Source organism: Poromitra crassiceps (genome assembly GCF_964638095.1).
Source record: "Poromitra crassiceps genome assembly, chromosome: 22".
Classification (NCBI taxonomy): Eukaryota; Metazoa; Chordata; class Actinopteri; order Beryciformes; family Melamphaidae; genus Poromitra; species Poromitra crassiceps.
Window position 1 is genome coordinate 12,851,498 of NC_139647.1, and position 27,293 is coordinate 12,878,790.

The 27,293-nt window shown below is 45.6% G+C and overlaps 1 protein-coding gene across 1 annotated transcript in view; it reads left to right on the forward strand.

Annotated features, from left to right (window-relative positions):
* The first annotated feature begins 7,907 nt into the window (after positions 1–7,907).
* Positions 7,908–27,293, forward strand: part of LOC310796524 (sorbin and SH3 domain-containing protein 1-like) — a 35,712-nt gene continuing 16,326 nt past the window's right edge. Inside the window, 12 exon segments of the mRNA XM_083658723.1 lie at positions 7,908–7,977; positions 8,653–8,769; positions 9,639–9,745; positions 10,582–10,723; positions 12,892–13,046; positions 13,452–13,512; positions 13,661–13,735; positions 16,111–16,146; positions 16,312–16,414; positions 19,141–19,255; positions 20,702–20,785; positions 26,820–26,869. Of these exon segments, the coding sequence (XP_083514849.1) occupies positions 7,947–7,977; positions 8,653–8,769; positions 9,639–9,745; positions 10,582–10,723; positions 12,892–13,046; positions 13,452–13,512; positions 13,661–13,735; positions 16,111–16,146; positions 16,312–16,414; positions 19,141–19,255; positions 20,702–20,785; positions 26,820–26,869 (1,076 nt within the window). The 5' untranslated portion in view covers positions 7,908–7,946.

Sequence of the window (27,293 nt, forward strand, 5' to 3'; positions counted from 1 at the left end):
CATTCTTATTACACTAGCTCTAAGAACCTAGCAGGCAGGTTCTACCCGGCCAGGCTCTCTAACGGCGTCCATAAGGAGACCCGCGTGTCCGTCCGCCCTCCGCGCGGGACGCTCAACACGTGCCAACCCGAGTGTTCCCTGTCCCGGGGATCTGCTCACGATCACGTCCAATAACTGTCAGGGTTTCTCACGGACGCGCTAGCAAGCCTGTCCAAAGCTCTGAGGAACAAATCCTTCATCGGCTTGGTGGCATCATGCTTCTGTTTCTCCTCTTCAAAAATAATGAGATCTTGTTCCTAAACCAAATACACTTGTAACACACAAATATCACAGTAAAAGCTTAAAATATAATACAGCTGCTATAGGTCAAAAGGTATACCAGAGAAAATTCTATAATATACAGGTAGGACCTAAATAATCCCATAAAGTATATGAGTCGTTCAAACTCTCTAAATTGACTACCACTGGCACACTATTATTCCCTATAGGAATATTACAGTAATATCACAAGAGATATACCTACCATAAACTAAGTATGATAAGGTCACTATAAACCACACATGGGCAAAATGCGGCCCCAGGGCCGGACCTGGCCCCTGGATCATCTCAATCCGGCCCCCAAAGGTCCTCAAAGAAAAACAAAACGATCCCCAAAAACTCAATAAAAGGCAGAATTATTATGTTAATACATCTCATCTGCTACAGCCATTGGATTTATATCACTATTATATCAGGAGATTAACGAGAAATTACCAATCACAATGGGAGAGAGGGTTAAAAATAGGGAGACTCCTGCGAAAATCAGGAGTGTTGGCAGGTATAATCTCCAATGTGCGGCCCTTCGCTTACTTGATGTAAGTCAGTGTGGCCCTCTGGAAAAAAATGTTGCCCACCCCTGCTAGTATAAACTCACTATTGACTACCACTGACTGACACAATGTTAAAGTCCCTGGAAACCAAAATCCACAAAAACGTTCTAACTATGTTATTTAGGGTCTTATGTTAGTAATTTTGTGCCTCCGAAATTATTATACATTACTTTCAACCCAAAGCCTTAAAATCGCCACTTTTCTACAAGATTCTACAAAGTACTTCCTCATTGAAGACAGCAGTGCGCGAGGTGCTAAAACGCAGGAGCTTATGACGTCATAAGCTCTATATAACCTTTGTACACGCACGCAATCCGCACCCACCCTGCTTTTGTCCGTTCTTTGCCCCCAGTGACAGCGCTCCCTCGCTGTCCGTCTGCCTCCCACTCTGTGTGCGAGCGCTATGCTTCTCTCCCTCTCCCTCTCCCTCTCCCTCTCTCTCTCTCTCTCTCCTAGTGAGAGAGAGAGAGAGAGAGAGAGAGAGAGAGAGAGAGAGAGAGAGAGAGAGAGAGAGAGAGACGGCACACAGAGTGGGAGGGAGACGGACAGCGAGGGAGCCTGTCCATCTCCCTCCCACTCTGTGTGCCGTCGTGCCTCTCTCTCTCTCTCTCTCTCTCTCTCTCTCTCTCTCTCTCTCTCTCTCTCTCTCTCTCTCTCTGGACTAGTGAGAGAGAGCGAGAGACACGCAGGTTACTCTCTCTTTCTCTCTCTCACACACACACACACACACACACACACACACACACACTCGCGAGTGCTGTGTAACTTGATCTCTTTCTCCGTTTCCCTCCCCCTCTGTCTCCCGCTCTCTCTCTCTCGGAAAACCTGCTGCAGAAAGGACACGCCCACACAGTCCGCGGGAGAAATACACTCTAAAAAATAATGATTTTCTCATGAGTTTTGCCAGACTGTCAAACCTAAATTTATATACTTTGCGACGTTCATCATCGTTCAAATTTGGCTGGTGGCTTATTAACATAGGGTCCTGTGATGTGATGAACTCAAAATGCTAAATAATAAAGAAATATTTCTGGTTTCCAGGGACTTTAAGATCATTTAGGAATATAGTATAGTGATATTAAAATAGGGGAAGTACTCAAAGCATTCAAAGAAATGCAGAAAATGGCATAATATAATCCCACAGGTCTGTTTAGTGTTTGGCACTCACCTACTGTATAAGCCCGGTCTGAGGCCTATAATGACTGTAATGTGTAAGTTACATACATTTCCTTTTATGTTTGCAGTTGTTTGAAAGGAACTTCAAATAGCTGCGTTGAGGAATGTGTAGAATCCCAAGCTGCCATCCAACATGGAAGCTGTTTATGGAAGAGAGAGAGAGAGAGAGAGACAGGGGGGGACGTGTCTTCTCAATTAGGGGGAGAAGCTGCCGCTCTGGCGCAGCCCTTTCGAGCCATGTTTGGAGCTGTTTGGTGGGATCCAGCAGCACAGAGAGAGAGAGCGCTGGACAGCTTCTCTCCTCTCCTCTCTCTGCCATTTGTTGACAAAGCAAAAGTCAAACAGTGTTACGTAACGGCCCTTTCTCTCCATCCATAGTACGCCAGAGCGTGTGATGAGAGCTCCTTTTGTGTGACCATGGCTCACTTTTGAACTGAAGGCTTCCTCTGACAGCGGCAGCACAGAGAGACGGACCCCCCGGCGGGAAATGGCATCATGGCACAACTTGGTACCGCTCGGTCCATTTTTCAGAAGGATGAGAAAGTCTGAAGCCTGGGTGGGGGAGCCGAGTGAACGCTCTTGTTCTCTAGTTAGCTATGATTTCAAACTGAAGACAACAATTCAGGGAATTATCAATTTTCATAAACAGCATCGAGTAGGGTTAAGCCAATAAGGATAATATTGGCCTTTTATTCAACATTGGACGTTAGCTTTTCCAATCCTGCAAGGAGCAGAATTCTGAATAAAATACTGAATTATTGTAATTGTTTGGCATAAAAAAGGAATATATATATATATATATATATATATATATATATGCATAAATATCAGCTTCAATACCAAAATGTTAGTGTCAGTATCAACCTTCAGAAGATCGTACCAATCAATCCATTAGCCTGGTAAACCATCCTGATCACATGACCTCACATTCTGTTTCGTTCTGTGGATCAGTCTGGCCTCCAGCCCGCCCCCAGAAATTTCCAGAAATTACAAAGTACATGGACCAATCAGGAGCCTGCCTGGTAGTTGACAACGTAACCGGCCAATCAGGGAAGCTGCTGGCCAAACAGTATAGTGGCTTCCGAAGCAGCAAGCCGTAACGTTAATAGTCGAGTAAACACTGCCATAAAGTGCAGTTATTGGGATTGATTTGGCGATGCCAACGCCGATTGGCTGAAGGAGGTTGTCTTTCAAGGCAAGTACGCCCACTGAAATCATTAGGGGCGGGCTAGAAGCCAGACAGAATGTGAGGTCACATGATCAGTATGGTTTGCCAGGCTATCAAACCATAGTATATCTACACACCATAATAGTAATAATAATTGTACTTTTTTAAAGTTTTTGTGGTAACATTGTTTAATTAGCACCTCGTCATCACACATTAACATGTACTGTATCCAGTAACATTCAGTGTGGTCGTTCATCCTGTTAGCGCAGGAATTCAGACAGACCTTCAGGAGGGTTGAGAGAGAAAACATGGCTGTCCTGTAGCTAAATCCAGGCCTCCTCACATCACATGGCCTGTCTGTCTGTCTGTCTGTGATCGGCTGGCCTGGCCTGGCCTTGCCTTTGCGTGTGCATTGCCTAGGCAGAGGAATATTTTTATGTGGGGGTCTGCAGTTGTTGAGTGGGTGCCACATTCCCAGGTGGCATGTGGTGACAGGACCATCTGGGCACGCCTGTTGTCGAAAACAAACAGACCCCCTGCCTAGTGAGGTTCAAGGTCGAACCTGGGCCCGTCCCACCCAGACACGAAGACCCTGAGAGCTCACCCAGTAAATCCCAGGGGGAGTCAGAGGGATCTGAGAGACAGGTCATAGCGTGCTGGACTTACATGGCCGCTTTGTCAGAGATCTTTTCTCAAGAAGAAGCATCATTCGCTAGGTAAGGAATTTCCCAAGCTATCATAGCCTTTTGGGAATAGCTAATGTTTTGGAAAGGTATTTTAGTAATACTCCAGAGCTTTCAATTGTAGATTTATGTATTTACATTTGTGTTTTTTTTATAACTCAAACTTTTATAACTCGACTGAACTCATAAGGTAGTGGTCCTCAGATTTGCAAATGTTGGACATGGGAATGCGATGAATCTTGACCGGAATTGGCCAAGTACAATTGGGGAGAAAATGGGGAGAAAAATCAGAAGAAGAAAAAATCTTGATAGTCCTCTTGCTATCCAAACAGCTCACCCAAAGAATTCGGTGGAAAATGTCAACTTTGAGCTCATAAATTAAACACGATATCTGTTGAACTTTGAGCCTCTCAGTTTAACACACTATCTGTTGAACTTTGAGCTTCTCAATTTAGCGTCATATCCATTTGTTTTTGCTTCGGAGATGAGCCAAATTGAGGCCATTTGTGAAGATGAGGAGGTCTAACATCTTCCCAGTTTATAAAGGGGATGCGTATATAAATGACTTAAATCCAGGAGTTTAGTTGATAATGTCTCCTCTTATTCCCATGTTTATCTTGGCCCCGGACACCGCTGGCTGTCCAGAGCTCCTGCACTGGTCTCCTGATCTCCTTTTCACTAGTGGACAGATAGATAGATGACGTTCCTCGCCCTGCTCCGTTCCTTCCTAGGCATCTCTTCCTAAAAAGGCCAGGGGTGATCTCCGCTCTCTCTGTGTTTATGCAGCGTCCTGCACGCTGGTAGCCGTCATCTTCACATGATCTATTATGTGTTGTGTAACCAGAGGTTCTTCAGATAGACAGATACTCCCTCATCTCATCTCTCTTTATATATTCGCCGTCACTGGTTAATTCGAGGGAGAAGGACGGAAGTAAGACTTGTGGAATGCGCCAGTTGACATCACTCTTCTTCAGAGGAGTGTCTGCAGATGGTTTGGGAAGGTGAGATCATGGATGTACTGTAACCGCCTCGCTGGGATGCAGGGGGTCAGGAAGCCAGTCTTTTTTATTAGTAGAAGAAAGAGAGAGAGAGAGGAAAGCAAGCCACGGCCCGAGCGAGGTTTGGGCTGGTCAGGGTCCAGCAGGGACAGCACATGCTCCCAAGATGGGAAGATGTTTGAAAGGTCTTTCTGCACCCGTGGGACTTGTCTGGACTCTCTCCCATTTTCCCCTCATCCATTTAGGCCTATTTGTGGAGGTTGCCGGCAGGAACATCCTTCCCTTTGCCTGTTCTGGGGGATGGGTTATTTATTTACCACCAGCAGTGGGTAACAAACATGCTGGTTGCACACAGGACTAGGCACATGGAACTTGCAATAAGAATCAAAATGCAATTTATAATTGACAACATTGTGCAGATTAAATTCTAGATGGCATTCCATTGTGTCCACGCATCTGGCCATTTGCTGCCATATCGTACAAGTGGAGAGGATTATTTTTTGTATGTATGTGCATGCATGAGTGAATGTTTGGGTACTTTTGTGTGTGTGTGTGTGTGTGTGTGTGTGTGTGTGTGTGTGTGTGTGTGTGTGTGTGTGTGTGTGTTTGTGTGTTTGTGTTTGTGTTTGTGTGTCTTGACTCAATCAGCCCCTTTGCTCAGCATGTAAATGGCGATGTCTCCTAAATCAGTCTGGTTGGACAGAGGCAGACTGGGGGGCCGGGGGCAGAGTGGGGGGCCGGGGGCAGAGTGGGGGGCCGGGGGCAGACTGTGGGGCCGGGGGCAGACTGGGGGGCCCGGGCAGGCTGTGGGACGTGTTTCACAGCTTCCTTTCTGGTGGCCTTGGTGTCGCTTCTGCATGCTCCACTGATGCGGCTCATTAACATTAAGTTTGTTTCTCCCTCTCTGTCTCTCTCTCTCTCTCTCTCTCTCTCTCTCTCTCTCTCTCTCTCTCTCTCTCTCTCTCTTGCTCACTCTCTCTCGCTCACTCTCGCTCACTCTCTCTGTGTCTCTCGCTCTCGCTCTCTCTCTCTCTCCCTTCCCTTCTTGTTAAAGGGGAACACTACTACCGTAAGAATTTGCTCCAGAACAGTCCAATCAATATTTGTAATCATGATCAACTCTCTCCCCAAAGCCTAAAACTAAAAGCAAACTTGTGATGTCATCAGATTATATAAAGCGTTAAACTTTATTCTGTAGCAGTGTTGTCAGTTTGAAATGGTTGAAATGACGCTCCCTCTTCCTTTGGGAGAGTTGTTCATAGTGACATTACTCTCCGCTGCCATAGGAATAACAACATCAGACTCCAAGAGCACAGTCAACTGACTCTGCTGTGAAATCATCAGTGTAGATGTGTTTGTAATGGATTACTCTGACTAGGGCTGGACAATGCTATCCAAAACATCTATATTGTAATTTAGTCGCTTTACATTTTCATTGTTTTTAGAGCCTGTTTCTTTCTTTCCCTCGAATATTTTCTTTTTTAATTTGGAAATCACAGTATTACATTTTTATTATATGATTTTTATTTTTATTTTATTTTTTATTACGGTAATCATGTATCTCACACTATCTCTGTCATCGATCCCTGACAAAATGTGAACTCCTGTGTGTGTACTCTGCACTAGGTTTGAACAGATGACGTGAGGTTCACGGCCGCCCTGTCTGGCAGCAGTGGATCTCCTTTCAGTCTGTAACACAACCATAGGTGTGCCACTACATTTTCATTAGCTGTGTGTCGTCCCCAGTTACAGCTCCAGCAGCTCTGAGCATATGAAAGCCATCCAGAAGCTACTGTATAGGCACCATAATACTGTGTGGCCACTCAAGGATTTCATTATAAATGTACTCATTGCTTCAGTTTTCACAATTCCTGATTGGAAAATACACTGCAACAACAAACTGCTGGCCTGGTTTACCAAACTTCCCCATGTTCCAAATTAGGGCAAATCCCGGGGAAAAGCAAAAGACAGAGATCGGATATATCTGTAGCCTGCAGGTGGTGGCATTGTTACCCAAAATAATGTGTCCGACCGACTTCACAACTAGAATTGGAAAACACACACGCGCGCGCGCGCACACACACACACACACACACACACACACACACACACACACACACACACACACACACACACACACACACACACACACACACACACACACACACACACACACACACACAGGGACTTTGTTGAGAATAGCTCCTCCTCTTCCTCTTCAAAGGTTTAATAAACATGAAAACAACCAACCAGAAGGCATTTTGCTAAAACTACATTTCTTTGTGCTGCTCTTATCTGTGTGCAAACGTCACTATTTGATGTATCTGTGTGAGTGTGACATTCCAGTATCTTGCTGTAGTACATTATTCTTGCTGTTCCAGTACATGGGCCAGGCCTCCACTGTGTATCAGCAGCAGGCTGACATTCAATGATTACCCCGGATTCTTCACTGACACACCACTCTGGTGTTGACTCTGATAATAACCCTGTTTTCCCCCGTCCTCCTCCAACAGGGCTCTCCAGAAGGGGGCAGTGTACGACAGAGTCAAACTCCCAGTAAGTCATCTCTCTCACTCTCTAAGTTGGAAATGAGCTCATAAACTCATGAAGATACCATTTTGACTGCATGATGAAGTGATCACAGTTTCCATCCCTACACGAATCAGTTACGCAAAATTAAACGTCATTATTCTCAGCCCACCAGCTGCTAGCCACTATATGGTACATTTGATTTGGATAAAGTAAGAATGCAATTTGATTGGTGGTGAGAAAGCACAAACTATAAACATTCAAGTCACATTCACAGACACAGAAACCCCATGTTGATGTTCTAGAGATCTCATGAATCCTTGTCCTGGCAGCACATTAAACTGATATTCCAGACAAAATTCCACCCTTACAATTAAAATGTCTGCTTGTCTTTGCGCGTGTGTGTGTGTGTGTGTGTGTGTGTCTCCGCGTGTGTGCGTGTGTGTGTGTGTGTGCGTGTGTGTGTCGTGACTCGCCAGGTCCTCGTTCGGTCTGTGCTGTCAGGATCACGCCTCTGAGAAGCATGAAAGGTTCTCCTGACCTGATTCCTGCAGGTGACGCCTCCTCCCTCCCTCCCACTCCACCACCTCATCTATCTTTCAACAGCCACAACTGCGGGACACCTCATACGCACCGGGAAAGCTTAGAAGGATGCTTTTAAATGTCATCTGTTAGCAGCAATGCACTAGCCTGTCACGTTAAGGGCCTGTGTCAAGAAAGACGTCCAGTACGAGCTACAGCTGCTCTACTTCCAGCTCTGATGGTGTAGTTATCATGGCAATTAGTGTTATGGGGGAGTATAGGGATGCACGATATATTGGCAAATGTTTTGGAAATAAAGAAATGCATAACTTTTTCAAATTCACAGTGTTTACATGTGTTTTTCAGTATGCACAAAATGTTATTATCATAGAAATGTGTTTTTTATACAGATCATATCGACGTCGGTAAATATCGGTATCATAACAGCAATGTTAATATCGGTTATCGGTATCGGCCGAAATGTTCACATCAGTGCATCCCTAGGGGAGTAGAATATTAATTTGATGGCCTGGATTTGACGTCGCAATATTCTATTTCAGTCATTCGGGGCATGAGGTAGCAAATAGCTTGGATTCCCATTAGTCCTGAAGCATGATGATTTCCACAGTTCACTCTGAGAATAATGCTGTGCTTTTCAACCACGAGGAGCTGCGGCGGTGATACTTAAACTTTCTCACCTGTTCCAGAGTTGGACCCCAGCAGGGTGTGCAAAGGGAAAGGCGTGGTCACCCTGAGGGCCACCCTCGTCCACATCGACGATGAGGACTGCATCAGTGAAGAAAGCGACGTCGTCACAACACCGAGTAAGTCAGAGGAGCCGAGGGCACCGGGCATCTCGTAAAACACCCCACTCTCTCTAATATCACGCTAAACTATATTTAGCGTACCGCGATACTTGCACGGCCCCGTGAAAACGAGCAAGTCACTGTCGAATCTGGGCCGAGGATGAGAACGTTGCTATATTTTAAGCAAGTGTTTCGTCATCTACTTGAAATTCTTCAGATGCCTCCTCTCTGCTCTGCTCTGCTGGAATGCAAAGCTGTTATGTTTTGATGCGTTATTATTACGTAACTCGTCACGTTTCAAAGTGTATGTTGCCCCGGCACGCCGTGTCATGACCGGCACGCCGTGTCATGATATGGCGATTGCTGATGGTTTCATGAGTTTGTCAAAGAGGTCTTTTGTTCGAGACCGGCCCACACTGCACTTCAGCGCTCGGGGGCCTTGTGACTGTGTGGACTTGTTTGTTGCGAAGCAGCACATTGGGACCGGACTGGAGGCCGGCCAAGGCTTTCGGGGAGATGCTTTAATTGTTGTAGGGGCCTGAATATAAAGGCCACTGGAACAAACAGCCTCTGCAGCTCGCTGAATAGACGCCTTGTTCTGATGACAAAAGTCCGCAGATTGTGGGAGAATCTTTTTTTCCGCCGCCCCCCCGGGGGATATTAGGATCTCTGTCCACGAAAACCACCGAGGACCATCACGCCCTGCGGAAGGGATTACAGATTTATTTAATGATCGGCAATTAATTTGCCTTGGTTTGCTTGGTTTTGCGTTACAGGTTCATTGCCAAAGGCGCGATATGGAATACTGCACTGTGCGGTTTGATTTTCAGCTCTGTTAGTCTCGCTGCACTGGCTGCCAAACTGAGAGAGTTCTGCACTCGTTTCAGGTGGCTGGACAGGCCAGATTAATGGAGACGGCTCCAAAGCGGGATTGGCCGAGGGAGGCAGCAACATCTCGGCGGATTTACCTAGCGTAAACAACACTCGGTGCCAGGTACGTTTACTCCCACTCTGTTTAACACAAGACCTTTGTCAAGCTCCCCATTGTTTTACAATGATCAGAACTAAATAAAACTTCTCTCTTCATTTTAGGGTCTTCCTTTGATTTCCGTGACATTTATAGGGGCTAGGGGTGTCACGATACACTAATTTCACGATACGATACGATACACGATATTGGGTTCACGATAACGATACGATACGATATTTTAACAATATTTTTTTTTAACAAAAGTAAATAATTTTTATGTATTTATTTATCATTTATTTAACCATGTGAGTCCCGTTGAAATCGAAACCTCTTTTCAAGGGAGCCCTGGGAAAATACTGGAAAAATAGTCTTTCATTTGAAATACACAAAATACAAAACAAATGCTGTTTTTGGAAATTGTTATTATAATAACTAGAAAACAACATGGAAGATAATGCTTCTCTTGCAATAGAATGTGTCACACTGTCACAAACTAAATGTTTGTTGCATGGTGAAAGAAAAATAAAGTACCGGTATACAATCTATTTCTTAAATAACTCATGCTCAATGGTCCCTAAACTTATGTAATGTTATGTACCCCTTGAGCTGTTTTGCCATGCCAGTAGTAGTCTACCCCCTCACTCATGCGTGTTGATTCTGCTACATTTGTCCTATTATTATTCAGGAGCAAATGTTTTTTTTTTTTACGATATCATTTGTTTCTGACGATACGCATATCGTGACGTTTCGATATCGCGATATATCGTGCGACGAAATATCATGACACCCCTAATAGGGGCATATATGTTTTGTTGTTTGGCAGTATTGTTTGTACAGTGTGATTTTCTGTCATCTCTCAGCCCGACTCACCGGAGAGCGTGAAGGAAAACCAGGTTCCAGCCTCCACTGAGATTCGAAAGCACTTCACACTGTGCTCCAGCTCCGTCTATCCCTCCACCACCTCGGTCAATCCTACCATCGTGCTACTGCAACACAACAGAGGTGAGGAGGACACCAGCTTGTGAGCTGGGGAGGATATGTATATGGGGTATATCGGGATCGGGTAGATTGAGAAGCATTCATTTATATCGTGTGAGGTTTGGCTATGTCTGACTTTGCCTTGAAAACATGCTGTCATACTGTATGTTGATGTGACATTTTATCAGCTGAACTTCATGGTGCTTTAAACCAGCGGTTCTCACCTGGTCTAGCCTCGCGACCCAGATGTTTTCCTTAGTTATTAAGTTGCGACCCACATTTCAGACTTCCTCCCCCCCTTCCCCCTAGGCCTATATGCTACAAATTTAAACTGCGGACGCTCATCAAGTTTCAAGAATCTAAATTGAACTATATGAAATATGACATAAATTGTAGGTACCCCTTAGAAGTTAACCCATTCCCATTCCCATATCCTAAGGTGAGAGGTCAAGCGACCCCTTTGAAAATGACCATGCCAGTTTTTCCCCTCAACAAAATTTAGCCTAAATTGGAGCCTTACTTAGCTCCCTTTCCGACAAGCTAGCATGATATGGTTGGTACCAATGGATGTCTTATTGTAGGTCTTATAGTTTCAGAAGATACAAGTATCTTCACTCTGGCTTTAGAAATGAGCCCGCTACAGCCTCTGAAAGACAGTAATGTCAGCCGCAGACGCCGGCGTCCTCAAGGAGTAGAATAACTTTTTTTCCATGCACACTTCTGTGACGCACTCAAAACGGCCTCCAGTTGAGAACCACTACTTTAAACAGTAACAGGTCAAACTGTGTCTAGTCTTGTCTTGCTCTGTGTTACACTGAAGAAGAAAAGCAATGCTTTCACACACTTTGGCTTCTCATTTCACTGTCTTGTCCGCCTCTGTCTTTCTCCCACAACAGAGAAACACAAGCATCTTTCTCATTTGAAAGGTATGCACTGAGGTCTCTGCTGAAGCCTAACAGATCATTTGCAATTTGTTTTTGTTTACAGCCAACAGCCATCCCAGTTTCATTAAATTGCAATCTTTTTAGTTTCTGTCCAGAGTGTTGTGCTCTACTTAGGTGCAGCATGGTTTGAGTTTGCCACAGAGGAGAACAGTCAGTCGGCACCAGAAAGTTCAGAGACTCACAGAAAAATATTTATAAAGTCAGTTTAGTCTTTGTTTCTCTTCTTCTTACCTTACATCTGAATTGTCTTGATGCTGTAATCCAGACGCCTCTGATGCAATTTGACCCATTTGACCCACCCACCATATGATATGATGTTGCTTTGTTATGGATGTTCTTGTAAGGTCATGTCTCCTGATTCTGTTGCTTGTGGAAGTGCACATGTACAGTGCTGCTGCTTATGGATTATGATATGTATGATATGGGGTTGAGTGAATTGATTGTCTGCCACTTGCTGTATATGCAGCCCATTTTATTTGCACGTCTTGTTTAGTGCAATACTTCTGACTGCCACCAGATCCCTGAATGAGCCTGTTCCAAATGTTAACTATAAAATATGTGCCATTTACATGTCAGCAAACATGTCAGTGTTCATTTAACTGTGAGAATGTAAAAATCAACACTATGGGTAGGTTTATATCAACCCAAACCTATCTCCTTTTATTTTTAACAATTTGAACAGCCATAGCTCTATACTGTAAGTGGACGAACAACTCAACAAATACAAACACCAACACTTATTAACACTAAATTTTGCTGTGTACAGTTCTGCTCCGTGTGTTACCTGTAGCTTGTAACTACAGTCTGTTGATGCTTCTTTGAGGCCATTTACACCTGGCATTAACATGCATTTCCTGCCATCAGATTGCAATCAGATTGTGCTTGACCACATTAGCCTGATTTCATTTACACCTGGCGTGCCGTTAACATGTGTTGTGGGTGATCAGATTGCAATCTGATGGCAATTTGATCACCCAAAATGGGTGTCCTCTCAATCCACATACAGTTGCTGTATCCAGATTGAGAGGACACATTGCATTTACACTTGTGTTCAATGTGTACACACAATGCGTCCCTGACCACCTCCGGAGGTGGTTTGGCCGATCAGATTGCAATCCGTCTTCAATGTGTCTTGGGGGCGTTTACACCTGTACTTTCAAGTGGTCAAGCACAACCTGATTGCAATCTGATGACAGAAAACGCATGTTAAATTCCAGGTGTAAATGGCCTCTTTGTCTTGTTTTCCAGACACGACTCCAGAGAGAGACAAAAGCCCAGAATCAGAGAGAGACCCCACCTCTGGCCCGGTCTGTCCGCTCCCTGACATGGATGGGAAGAGGATGCGGCTGTCGCTGCACTCGCCCGTCCTGACTCCCCTCAACCAGCCCATCGCGCCCGTACGGGTGAGCAGCATTTACTGTCACATGAAGAAGAGTCGATCTACTGTACACATGTGATGGATGTTTCATGTGGCTGGCATCGCACAAGATAGTCTCATCCTTTGTTCATGGTGATTCTTGGGTGTTAGAGGAGCATGGGGTTATATCGAAGGCGTTACAATGTAACCATCGCTAATGCTACAAGTATCGTTATCATTATCGTTATTGTAATCATTGCTGATTCAAGATGGTTTGTGAATGAATGTAATGTATAAACATGTCACAGCTTCTCAATTCCCACATGGCAATCAATAATCAAAGTTTTTTGTCTCTCTCTTATTTGAATGGCAGTTATTTGACAATTTGACAATCGCACGAACGAGCTTAAAATGCTTCTTAATTTGTCTGTCACCCTCATCTCAATTTCAGAACACTGAAAAGTCCAAAGACTGGTATAAGAGTATGTTCAAACAGATACACAGAATACCTGGTAAGATCATTTCCTCTCTGAGGTCCTTTGTGAGTTGGATCAGATGTTTCCTGTATCTCTGTTGGTGTTCGAAGCCCCTCTGTGTTTCTCTACGTGTTGTGTGTGTGTTGTCACTCTGTGCTCTGTGTCTCTCCATCGCCGTGCTCAGAAGCTATTGAGGAAAACCCTTACCGCCCCACCTACATTTTCCCTGACAACTATGACAGTCAGATGAAAGCAAAAGGTATCCAATGGCAGTAACATCTCCCGTTGGCTTTATTAATCTGTAGTCATCCTGGGCCCTTTCAAATACTTTATATCTGTGCTTATTATGTCACACCTGCCCACCAGGGGAGGACAAAGCCACATACCTCTCTGTCAGTCACTTCAAAGAAACAGACAAAAACGTTGAAAGTATTTGAAAGGATGTGAACTAATCGTTTTCCCAGGTGTATAGTCTATATCAGTGATTCCCAAACTGTGGTGGGCCGTGGAGGTACTGCAGGTGGGCCGCCAGGAGCCTTTTTTTCTTCTTTTTTTAGGTTGAATAATACACTAACAAACTAGGTTGGACCACCCAAATCAGTATTTTTATTTCACTATACATCCTGGAACTTGGCGCTAATGGCGTTAGCATACTCCATCCACACACATGAAACGGTTAGCATTTGAGCTACAGTAATGCATTGTAACGTTATAACATTACTAGCAACATTACTAATGTGTTTTGGGTGGTGTACCCCAGCCTGCGAGCTTTCAAACCATGCCAGGCAATTTGAATTCAATCTAGCTAAAAGCAAAGAAAATTGCAGTGCGTTGTTTGGGAGAGTAGGAAGTGAAATGCGTGTGCATTTTCTTTTCAAAATCACCTGTCAAATCCCACTTTAACCCCTGTGCACGCAAATATTTCTGAGGGGGAGAAAATGTTGGCAATCTGGCTTTTAGGTATTTTGACGATTTGTTTTGTATTATTAATTAATGGAGTATTAATTTGCCGTATGCCAAAGTTCACATGCTCTGTTAATGAAATAAAAATATATAGGGAAATACATCATCTTAGTTGCGTGTGCTGATCAGAGTTGTGATTAAAGGGTTCGGTGGGCCCCGGAAGATTTTCAGATTTCAAAGTGGGCCCCGGTATTCTTAAGTTTGGGAACCCCTGGTCTATATGATAGAGCAGTCATTTCCATAGGTTTGAAATACACTGCAAGGTTCATGCAGATTTCCTGAAGTAATTAGGGACAAAGTTGTTGTCCTGGACACATTTTCAAGATCCAAGTTTGAGTTTAATGACGTGATTGCCCCTAATAATGTCAAAATCTTCATAGCTCCAATTAGGCTGTCCTGTAAACATTTTTGAAAACGGGACTAAAGACTAGTTTTTTCTCCTTTTTCTCAGAGTACACTGATACACTGATCTTGAAATGTTGAATTGGATGATGCAAAGAAAGCTTGTAGTGTCTTTCTACGTTTAGTTAACAAAACTTAACAGTTTGTTGATGGCCTTTGTCCTTTTGTTGCTAACCATCCAATATTAAAAGTCAGTTGATTCATCGAATAGATGCGTATTAATAAGTGCTTATTCTAACGTAGCGTCATAGAGCATGATTCACCCACTGTTACTGAACATTGAGCTCATAGTTGTAGTGCACTGTTTTAGCCACTAGATGCCACTGCAGTCTTGATGATGACAGTGACCAAGCAGGACGCCAGGAGGGCTTGTTTACGTTCACCATGCACATGGTTACGGGGTTATTTGCGTTCATCATGTGTGTTTCTCAGTCTCAGCTTGACACACGATTACTTCATGTGCAATTGCGACTGATATGCTTCTGTTTCTGCCGTCTCAAACAAAATGTAGGGTTAAACTAATTCATTCTAAATGTGGAGACTATTCGCACTTTTCTCCATAGCACATTACTTATTCAGAGCCTTGATGCTAATCAATGCCTGGGGATCTGTTTTTAGCTCAGTAATGCTTCCTGTAAAGTAGTTTGTGTTGACACTTGCTCAGACACACTTTGCTTGTGTTAAAGTGATCCTGTAATAATGCTTAGACCAGTGATACTCAACTTGCGGCCCGGGGGCCAGATGCGGCCCGTGACACGGTGCAGAGTGGCCCCCCGACCATTTTCTAATAATTTCACGTTAGTTTTGATTGTGAATTGCAATCTAATTCACAATTAAAACTGAAATAAACTTTGACTGAGCTCCAGCTAAATTGTCAAATACCGCCGTCTGCTCGCTACCCAGGCACTTATGTATGTACTTAACCTAACTAACTTCACCTAACTAACTATCCGGTGTGCACAACATTGTCAGACTAAAGTCCGGCTGACACCCCAAAAACCTACAATCCGCTACATAAAAATGTATATTGTTTGTTTATTAACTGGCCCCTGGCCTCCTATCACTTCACGAAAGTACCCCCTGGGCAAAGCAAGTTGAGTATCCCTGGCTTAGACTAATGTAAGGTGTGAGGTAGTAGGAGTAACATAATTTAAACAATATTTACTCAGAATTATAACACTGTGGTGCACTGTATGCGTTAGCCTACTTTCCAACTAATAAGCGTAGCCTACTTAAGAAGGAGTTTAAATGGTCTGTGCTTCTTTTCAGATGACGGGCCCTCCCCCTTTGGTTATTTGGATGATGGTGAGTTCACTTTAGAAAAGAAAATTAAAAAACACTAGCCTACTGTATATGATCCTTCATCTGTGTTTACTGCAAATCATCCAGGTTAACGTTCAGCATGCAGGGGCGTGTCATCACAACTAAACGGCTGAGATTTGAGTTGATATTTATCTATCTTGTTGTCAGTAAAAGGAGTCCCTCGTTCAAAAAGTGCTGCTGAGGTCGATCCGAGAGGTCACTCGATGCCGGTGCCTACACGTTCCTCTTCCCTCAAACCCTCTGCCACAAGGTCAGTCGCCTCCATTTGCTCCAAACCCAAATCCTTGTGGGATCTACAGTATTCATTTTAACAACATGTTTATTTGTATGTACTGTTATATATCCTCTTTGACAGAAATGGAAGAACAATATACAACTCAGCACACTTTAACTTAAGAGCAGTAAGTCAAGGCATTCTTAGGCGCATCTGCATAAATTAGAATATTAATATAGAATATTAGAAATAATACAAAAACAACAAAAAACAAATGAATAACGACAAACAGATACATAGATAAAAACAGATCAAACCAAATTACAGCAAATTAACAGATCGGATAACAGATACAGGTAATAAAGAAATAACAGATCATAAATCAAGTAAATGAATCAATAAATCAGCCTATAAAGCGATTTAATAAATAATCAAGGAAATAAATAATTAAGCCAGTGTTTTGGAATGTTTTATCACATGGGAAATTACAGGGGAGCGCTGGGAGAGTGAAAACATCTGTTTTCCTATGAAGTTTTGCTGTTATTTTCTCCATTACACATGTTCCCCTCCCACTGATGCGAGGTGGGTGGTGCCGCTTTGAGCCTAGACTCAGTTCTCAGCCTCAATCCGTGGCTTTCGTTGTTCAAACTGGGTGGAAACGATTTGAGTTCATTAAAAAAAAAACTGCATCGTAGAACCAATCCAGAGTCTTTAGGGGCGGCCCTTCATGCAGAAGGGGCGGCGACATGCAGAAGTCATGTGTTGTAAACTGATTAGATACGGAATCAAATAATGTAACGTTGCTCGGGTCGTCCATTTTCAGTGTTTTAAAAACGTTCTCTCCACGTTACAAAGTGATTCGCTGTATCTCCGGTTTGTTTCAGTACGGCGGATAATGGGGGGGAGAACGTAATTTCCGGTAACGTGACAAAGGGGCGTACTGTAGGTTTTGTTAGCCGCCGTTCAAACTACTATATTCGACAAGAAGTTCCCAGACGATTGGTAGGCGGAGATCTCCAAGACTAGTCTGAGAGCCAAGACTAGTTTGAGCCAAGATGTGGGTGTCATCCTCTTCACCACAAATAAAAGGACATGGAGTAGATCAGTGGTTCTCAACCTTGTTACACCAAGTACCACCTCAGGAATTACCACCATATGAAAGTATGAGAGGGAGGGAGCCCCACGTACTGTACCACAGGTTGAGAACTACTGAACTAGATCAACCTTGTTCCCTGCCATAATCTATTCCTCCCATGACACAAAACAGTGGTTACTTTAAGATTGGACAGTGAGTATGAGTGACCCTGACTGTACACACAGCAGGGCAGAAAACCAGCTCCTCGTCCCCTGACTTTTGTGAATGGGATGTTGTGTGTTTTGTCCCCGAGCGGCGGTCTCTGTGCTGCCGTGACCTCCAGCTCCCCTCTGGGTTTCACCGGGCTGTGAGTGACTAGACAGCACCACCCTCGCCCCTCCAGCACAGATGTCAGCGCTGACAAAGGAAAAGCCACTCTCAAAGACAAAGGGGTTAATGAATGATGTGCGTGATGAGGGAGGACAGGTGACGGGAGGATCAACTGTTGCTGGCTAAGAGCTGCAGATGACATGTCGAGGGCTGGCTCTCCGGCCTCCCACCGCCGTTATGTATGAGCGGCATTCCTGAACACTTTTGTTGTTATCCGTTTTGGGAAAATGCCACTCCATCATTGTGATAAAGGATCTTCAGAAATAGTCGGCGGTTGTGCTTTCGTGCCAGCAAGCGTTTTGTCATAATAGGTGTTACATTTCCTCTTCTCTCACATTGGAACGGAACTCCTCTGCTCGAATTTTCTTTTATTATATTTTCAGATCACCCCCCCCCCCCCCCCCCCCCCCCACACTTTCTCCCCAATTGTACTTGGCCAATTTTCCCCTGCTGCCCCCGGTTGCTGCTCCACCCTCTGCCGATCTGGGGAGAGCCGTAGACTAGCACCATGCTTCCTCCGACACGTGCGCCGTTGCCAGCCACTTTCTTTTCACCCGGAGCTTTTCACCACGTAGCACCTGGGAGGATCACGCTATTCCCACCAGTTCCCTTCGGCCCCGAACAGGCGCCTCGACCGACCAGAGGAGACGCTAGTGCAGCGACCAGGACACATACCCCTAATCCGGCTTCCCACCCGCAGACACAGCCAATCGTGCCTGTATGGACACCCGACCAAGCCGGAGGTAACACGGAGGCGCGAACCTGCGACCCTCGTGTTACGCCTCTCCTCTCCTTGACTAATTTGTATAGTTTAACCAATCAGTCAGCTAATTCTGCATTAAGCCTCATTATTTGTCAATAGCTTTTGTGTTAGGGTAGCTAGCTTCCTCTTGTCCATTACTACAGCATTTGAGACTATTTTAGAGACGATTAGATACATTAGTCTTTTGTGTTATATAGCTCCTCTGAAGTCTAATATGGCATTAGCTGTCTCCCAGGAAATGCTGCTCTCTGTTTTTCCTCCCCGGTTCAATCTCGTTTACCTGATTCAATTACCGATTTGACTCCGACTGTGAATTGGATTTTCTATTACATCATCATGACGGAAAGAGCATGAGAATAGGGAGGAGCTCCAAATAATGGGGGGGGGGGGAGGACATCATCTTTAAAAAAAATATAATAATAATGAATTGGCCTAAGCCCGGTTGCCATGGAGACTACTTGATAAGGATTGGCTCTCTTCCACCCCCCCCCCCCCCCCCCCCCACACACACACACACCCACGCCTCTTCGACAGGAACGAGTGGGAGCCCCCGGATAAAAAGGTAGACACCAGGAAGTACCGCGCCGAGCCCAAGAGCATCTTTGAATACGAGCCAGGGAAATCGTCGGTGCTGAAGCTGGAGAGAACGGTAATGCTTTCTAAGCCCCTCGCACCACCCCCCCCCTCCCTCCTCGCTCCTCGCTCGCCTGTGTTTTGCCTGTGTGTGTGTGTGTGTGTGTGCAGCGTCTCTCTCTGTGCATTGTCATGTAAGCTGTCCCACCTCCTCCATCCCCCCCAACCACCCCCCTAAGCTCTCTATGGGTGGCATCTTCTAACTAATGTCTCCGAGGGCGACGTAAGTGCAGGCCCAGTCGCCATGTGCACAACATTCCTGAAGGGTGTCCTGTTGCGCTGACAGATGATCCTGCCTGGGGCAGCCTAGGATGGGGGGGGGGTTGGGTATCACTTACAAGGATAGCCATTGTCTCCCTGTGTTCAACTTAAGGTTATTTATTGGGCTGGATCGGCTTAGTGCGACAGGAACACACACACAAAAGATGGATACTTGTGTTGTGTGAGAAAGTGCAATTCTCTTCTTAGCCCTACTTTCTCACTGTCGCTCCTGCAGATTGTGCTGAATCAAACTGTGCGGCGCCGCATTACTCAGTGTCCTTGAGCGCCGATGTCTTTCTGAGGATGAGCTGTGTCACACACGGATAATTGGCAAAACGTCTGCGCCGGATCTACTACTACTACTACTAGTGCAGTTCTGTGAATGGACTTCAGGGGGGGAGGCCACATCAATTTAGCATTTTTAGATTTCTCTCACGTCTTTAGTCCTTTCTATTTCCAGATTATGTAATAGGAGACGTGGGATGTTCCGGTATTGCGATTACGTAGTCGATTATGTAATTATTTTTGTCTGATGCTCAATTACACCCAAGCTGCTAGAGGTTGTTTGCGATTTTGGCTCAATCCCAGTGGCAACAAATACAGTGAATAGAGACCTTGCTCTAGTTCATCCTGAGGACTATTGCAAAATGCTTTGCTGGACTCCTGTTTTTTAATTACAAGCCCAGTTATTATGGGATGCTGTAGCTAGTAATTTTCTCTCTTTCATCCAGTTCATTCTCTCTGCACTGTGGGGCTAAGGATTATATTTGTCCTTTATTTTAAAGATCTTAAAAAAAAATCTTACAATTCATTACATTACACCTAACACATTTCTGACCCTGCATATTCTGTTTGCGTTGTCATCATCGGTATGTGTTTGTTGATTAGAATGAGAATAAAATGAAAACCCCTCAAAAATATGGTTCACGTTAGGAAAATACAGCACATCTTTCCGCGAATTGGCTGGTGTAATTTACTCGTCGTAAAGACTCCGCTAGGCATCGTTTCTCGTTCTTCTTCTTTTTGGAGTGGGAACGCTTTACTGCTGATAATTTATGGTGTTGGGAACGTCGGCTTATCAGGAATGTCTCATAAGCTCATTGCTCAACTTTGGTGCGTGTGTGTGTACATTGTGTGCTGTCTGAAATGTCTTCTTCTTCTCTGTCTTTCTCCTCCTCTCCTTGTTGCCGTGCCCTTATAGACTCAGGATGTAAGTCCGGACGATGTAGATATAGAGAGTGAACCTTGGTATAGATTCTTTTCAGAGATGGAGTTTGGGAAAGCGGTAAGTTTTTCCACTGTCTTTAAAGTGACAGCGTATTAAATGCTATTGCATGTGATAACATCCATGTTTTAAATAATGCCTAAACAAACCCGTGTCTGTCTGTGAGGACTACTCCCACTTGTACCTGTAACCGCTATAGTGAATAATTTGACTTGATCTTCCACATAAAAAGAAAGAGTTATGTGATGGCATGCAAAGAGGGGAAACCTGGCACTTTCCTCAACTAGATTCACTGCCGTCTGTTAGAGGCCATTTACACCTGGCGTTAACATGCGGTTTTCTGCCATCAGATTGCAATCTGATTGTGCTTGACCACTTGAAATGCCAGGTGTAAACGCCCCCCCCATAACACATTGAAGAAGGATTGCAATCTGATCGGCCAAACCACCTGCGGAGGTGGTCAGGGATGCATTGTGTACACATTGAACACAAGTGTAAATGCAATGTGGCCTCTCAATCTGGATACAGGAACTGTATGTGGATTGAGAGGACACCCATTTTGGGTGTTAATAAGTTATCTGGATGTTATCTGGATAAGGAAAAACGCATGTTAACGCCAGCTGTAAATGACATCAGACTAATGTGGTCAAGCACAATCTGATTGCAATCTGATGGCAGAAAACGCATGTTAATGTCAGGTGTAAATGGCCTCTCAGTGTCCTCTCAACGTGGCCTAAAGAGACAAAGTACTGATCCACTTTTATACATCCCCAGCTTTTTCTTCATAATCTCCCTATTTTCTTTAATTTTCCACTCTATTTCAGGATGTATAGTAGCAATCCTCTTTGCAACAGCTTTTTTTCCCCAACACCCTTGATATTGTTCTCATTGCTCAGTCATCATCGCATCACATACCACGTGAAAGGATTTTGTCGTCAAGAATGGCGAAACTAGACTAGAGATCTATTTTGGTCCATTTATTTACAGTAGCTATAGCCTTTCACCCCCTTGCGATTAAGATAATTTATATTTAATACACTGATTATTGTTTAGGAAGTTTAATTACACACCCAGCTGATCCCAGATGAGTGGGGCGTCCAATTGGACGCGATACAGGAATCATTAAAGTGTCACACAGCTGTCGTGAGGGCTTAGCAGACAATAGACGATCTTTGCATTTTTTCCCTTACAACAGGATGCTTCCAATCCTGGCAGCATCGCTATTCTTCCATGTTATTAACTCAACACCCGAGAGGAACGATGGTGTGTTTTGCTTTTTTCCAACATTGATGTGCAGCAGCAGCCAGCCCTGCCAATGAGAATACATATCATATGCCAGAGAGCACTGAACGAGGCGATTCATCCAGAAGTCACTCTTCACTTGTGGAGGGTTCTGCAGTCCACGCGAGCGTTAGGCTCCATGATAATCCCAGGCCCTTGAAATAATAATTGCTGCCCTGTCTGTCTCTCTGGTATTTATTTACCGAGAGATCCAAAGGGGTGAGGGCATGTTGTCACAGACGAAGCAGTTGAACAGTCGGATATACGGTATCGTGACCGATCCGCGCCTCGGGCCTTTAGCTGGCACCAGACGGGTCCGGGGACCGGCTGCCCGCAAAACAGATGTTGGCTCTCCTCGCTGCCCCCTGTCTGTCGGTCCCGTCAGGGCCACACCGCCGCCACACCCGGGATCATGTGAGGCGGCACCGCTGACTACCCACATGAGATCATGTCATGTTTAGCATCAGCTAAACGCGGGGGCGGAGACTCTGCTTCCCGCATGTCTGAGTCAAACCCCCCACCCCCCTATATGAGGAGGAGGGTTAGCTGCCCTCGCTCTGCGGGGGAGTCTGTCTCAGGGGGCGCTCGGACGCTTGCCAGATGAGCTGGGTTCGGTGACGGGGGGCTTCTGTTTAATGTCAAAGTCACTTCTAAAGCCGCACCTGGTATGTGTAGTATTTGACCTTAAGGCTCGGCCAGACACACTGGCTCATTGGTGTTTGACTGACACATCAGCTCCGGGGTTGGAGTTACTCGAGGAGATACGGCTGGAAGGGGTGAAATTAAAAGCTGGCTCTCGATGGCTTTCGGTCAGATGGCCCCGCTTTCTGATAAACGGCCATCACACTGCTGTAGAGGCTTCAGGCTTTCTACTTCACGGTTCCTCTGATCCATTTGAGCAGGCTATAGGCGTCGTAAAGCTGATTCACACTAGCCATTAAGTTCTGGATCGATGTAATCTAGATCCACCTAAGAAAACGTCTCCTCTTGTGGTTTCACACTACAAATTAGACAATTGTCAACCAAATACTTGATCAAATGACAATATCACAATGAGGAGGCATGTATAAATAAGTAATAAGCGAAAGTCTGCTGCGTGACAATTTTTTCTTCATCATGCACTATACTATAGCAATATCACAAATCACCATCACCGGTCCACCTCCATTCACAACTGAATACTGGAGCATATGATGCTCATGTATAATTAACAACATTGATTAATATTAACAAGTCACATGTTCAGGGGGGATCTGACAGCGTGACAGGGTGACAGTTCACTTCAAGAGTACGTCCGCCCCAACATGGCTCTCTGGAGCCGGAATTCCACACATAGCTCGGCTTGAGAGGAGCATTTCGGACCCCTGCATCCGACTGAGCGACTCCATCTGTCTCGCATATGCTGACGAGGGGGCCGCTGTCACACTGTCTCCGCCCCCCCTGAGTCACATGTCACCTGAGTCTCCGCCCACGACCTGACATATTCTAAAGGAGGCAACCCCTAAGCCCACCAGCTCATTGTGCGTTCATATTTAACCTCTGTTATACACTTAACCTTTACCTTTAAGCGTTTCGGGTAGATGAGTAGATGGGGGGGGGGTCCGGCTATAACAGGCCCCTCACACTGGGGGAGCTGTTTGTTTTCATGAGAACACATCAACACACAAATAAGGTGTTGGAAAGAATGGGATTCAGGTTACCATGATCTAGTCATGATCGCTATTTTGAATGTGAACGCGGCACACAGGAACCCAACCGCTGAGTTACTGGGGAGACACCTGTTTGGAAACACGCACATGAGGTTGTGCAGCAAACGTTGTCATCCGCCTTCCCACTGACTCAGAAGTGCTTTCATTCATTCCCTTATAGAGCTGTAGGCATTTGGCAGTATTACTATTACCAATTTCCAGTAAGACGAGTCAAAACTTCTCATATTCTTATCATTTCTTTATCGATCTTCTCTTCACCACATCATCGATTAATCCTTTTTGCTTGTGAGCTGTATTGAAAGTTATGTAACTATCTCAGAGGAATGTTATGTTTTTATGCCTCCACTCACCGACGATAGCTGTGGCCGGAGGCATTATTTTCGGGTTGTCCGTTCCGTATGACCGTCTGTCTGTCCGATGCTCGTTAACGTGATATCCCGGGAACGCCTTGACGGAATTTTAAAATTTGGCTCAGACATCCACTTGGACTCGAGGACGAACTGATTCGATTTTAGTGGTCAAAGGTCAAGGTTCAAGGTCACTGTGACCTCACGACCGCCCGTTCCATGCTTGTTAACATGATATCTCAGGAACGCCTTGAGGGAATTTCTTCAAATTTGGCTTAAATATCCACTTGGACTCAATGATGAACTGATTAGATATTGGTGGTCAAAGTTCAAGGTCACTGTGACCTCACGTCCGTACGTCTGTTCCATCAAGGAAGGGGTCTAGATAAAAGGGGCCATAGGTGGGGATAGGAAGGTCGTAGAGAGTCGGGATTTGAGGGTTGGGTAGGGGGAGTGGCTAGGGGGTGTGGGTGGTCGGGGGGGGGACGTGGAGAGGGAAGGGGGTGGGGCTAAGGGATAGGGGCCGTAGCTAGGGATAGGAAGGTCGTAGAGAGTCGTGGTTTGAGGGGTGGCTAGGGGTGTGTGGGTGGTTTAGGGGTAGGGTACGGGTAGGGGTAGGACCATTTCCTATGTGTAAAGCGATTAGCCGTGTTGTTGAGGTACCCCCAAACAGACAGACATGGATTGTAGACTGCAACTTGACTTGTCGGCGGAGGAACACAACTGCAGGACGATTTAGACATAGTCGTTTTGAGTGACATCAGTTTAGTATCAATTTGAAAACGAAGCGACTTAACCTTTCATTTACACAGGGCACCACATCAACTGACACTACTCAGGCATCTTGTAAAGAAGCAGATTAAGATTCCAGCCCCTCACTTCAGATAAGCCGCCTTCCATGCTTGTTTCCTGTTTACCTTCCCCTCAATGCTGTGTGTGTGTGTGTGTGTGTGTGTGTGTGTGTGTGTGTGTGTGTGTGTGTGTGTGTGTGTGTGTGTGTGTGTGTGAGAGAGAGAGAGAGAGAGAGAGCACACACACACAATAACCCACGGGTATCAGGGGACACTAGCTTAGCCCCCCCCCCCCCCCCCCCCCCATTGAGAGGGATGGGCGGAGGAGGAGAAGAGGAAGAAGAAGAAGAGTCAGATCATTCAGTGACACTGGCATGTTCTCAAAGGCCGAAGGCACATGGAACATTTGGCGTTAAAAATAGATCAGACTATAGACCTGCCAGGCTGAAATTCTGTTCTTATAAAGATAGGCATTCATTTTGAAAGGTTATTAATGATCCTCCTGCCCTGGCAACTCGCGGCGGAGGCATGTTGTGGGAGATGAGGCGTGCAGAATGCTCCTTGTCTGGTCATTGCTTTGGAAAACGGGGGTGAAGGCAAAGTGGAGGAAGTGGATGTGGCATTAGAGACAGGGCCAGGCTGGCTGGGACGGGACTTGTGCAATCGTATTTGCAAACAACACTTGTGCTCTCTTATTCATAGCCCCCCGTGTCACGTCCGTTATTTTTACCTGCTGTGACGCCCGTATGGAGAAAAGCAACAGAAACAGTGCGCTAAAATTAGCCGGTCTCTAAACCATTCAAAATGCTAGTGGGTGCTACCCCCTGCGTCTCGGGGGTTAGTAACGGCCCCCGAAATATCAGCCGCATTTCCAACAAGCCTTCATTCACCAGCACTCACCTTGGGTTTATCTCTCTCTCTCACCGCTTTCATCTGTCATCCTTTTGCTTCGTGTCTTTCCTCATGTGTTTTGTCACGTTCAACTATTTCTATTTGTATTATTATCATTATATTATTTGTATTATTTGTTTTACTGTTTACGGTTTATGTTTTACTTTGTCAGCAAACATGTGTGTCTCTGTGTGACCCCGTGTGTGTGTTGTGTGTTTGTGTTGTGGTGTGTGTGTGTGTGTGTGTGTGTTTGTGTTGTGGTGTGTGTGTGTGTGTGTGTGTGTGTGTGTGTGTGAGAGAGAGAGCGAGATAGTGTCTAAGCATGTGTGTGTGTGTGTGTGTGTGTGTGTGTGTGAGGTAGAGTGTCATAGCGTGTGTGTGTATGCGTGTGTGTGATAGAGTGTCTAAGTGTGTGTGTGTGTGCGTGTGTGTGTGAGATAGCATGTCTAAGTGTGTGTGTGTGTGTGTGTGTGTGTGTGTGTGTGAGATAGCGTGTCTAAGCGTGCGTGTGTGTGTGTGTGTGTGTGTGTGTGTGTGTGTGTGTGTGTGTGTGTGTGTGTGTAATTTGGCCCGCTTGCACCACCAGCTGGTTAATTGTCCCTCGGTCTGGTCCAGTGGTAATGAGAGTGACTCAATACCAGACAAAAGAGATGGCTTCACCGGGAGACAGCAGCCCATTGGCTGAGCCTGTGACAGCCCCCTCCTCCGCATGGGCGCCCCCCTGACCGATGCACGCCCACACCCAGCCACCCCCACCCTCCCCCCGCCCCTCCACTCCCCCTCTTCCCCTGCCGCTTGTTTTCCCCCAACTTGCATGCAGGCCAAAACACACGCTTGCTCCTCCATGCCAAGCCTGGTCCAGACAAGCTAAAGAAGCCCTGGCCATCGGAGACGGCAGCAGCCCAGACCGGAGAGAGAGAGCGACCGAAGCGAGAGAAAGCGAGAGAGAGGCAAAGCGAAGAGAGACAGAGAGAGAGAGAGAGTCTGGCCGTAGCTAAATGCTCCTGCTTCTGTTCTAGCTGGAGGAGACCTTCCTGTGGATCTATCAATGACTTCTTTGTTTGGTTTGTTGCAGAGTGCCCCCTCTTTCAGCCCCCTGGAAACAGCCTCCGACCTCCAGCAATAGTAAGTCCACGCTTCTTCTTCTCTCCCTCCCGCGCCGCGTACCGATGCTTGTGTGCGTTGGGTCGCGTCGACACCTCCTGCCAGTATGTTGATGATTATTTAAGGCATGTTAGTGTGGATGAGCATCAGTGAGCGATTTGTCCACCCTGTAGTAGCGCTCGCCCGCCTACGGGGGGTGGGTGGATGGGGAGGCAGGGGGGGGACTCCCGCTTCCTGAGGAGTTCCTGTGTTAATAAGGCAAAAAGCTGCCAGAACAGTGTGTCCTCTGTCTGCGTTTCAGGGCTCTTTTTTTGCGGGGTGGAGGGTGGTCGTATTAGCGGGGGGGACATGGCCGCTATGTGGGCGCTTTATTTAAAGAACGGCAACCTGGATGTCACAGAGATCGAGGGAACTCTGTCAATACCCACCCAGCTGCTGCATAACT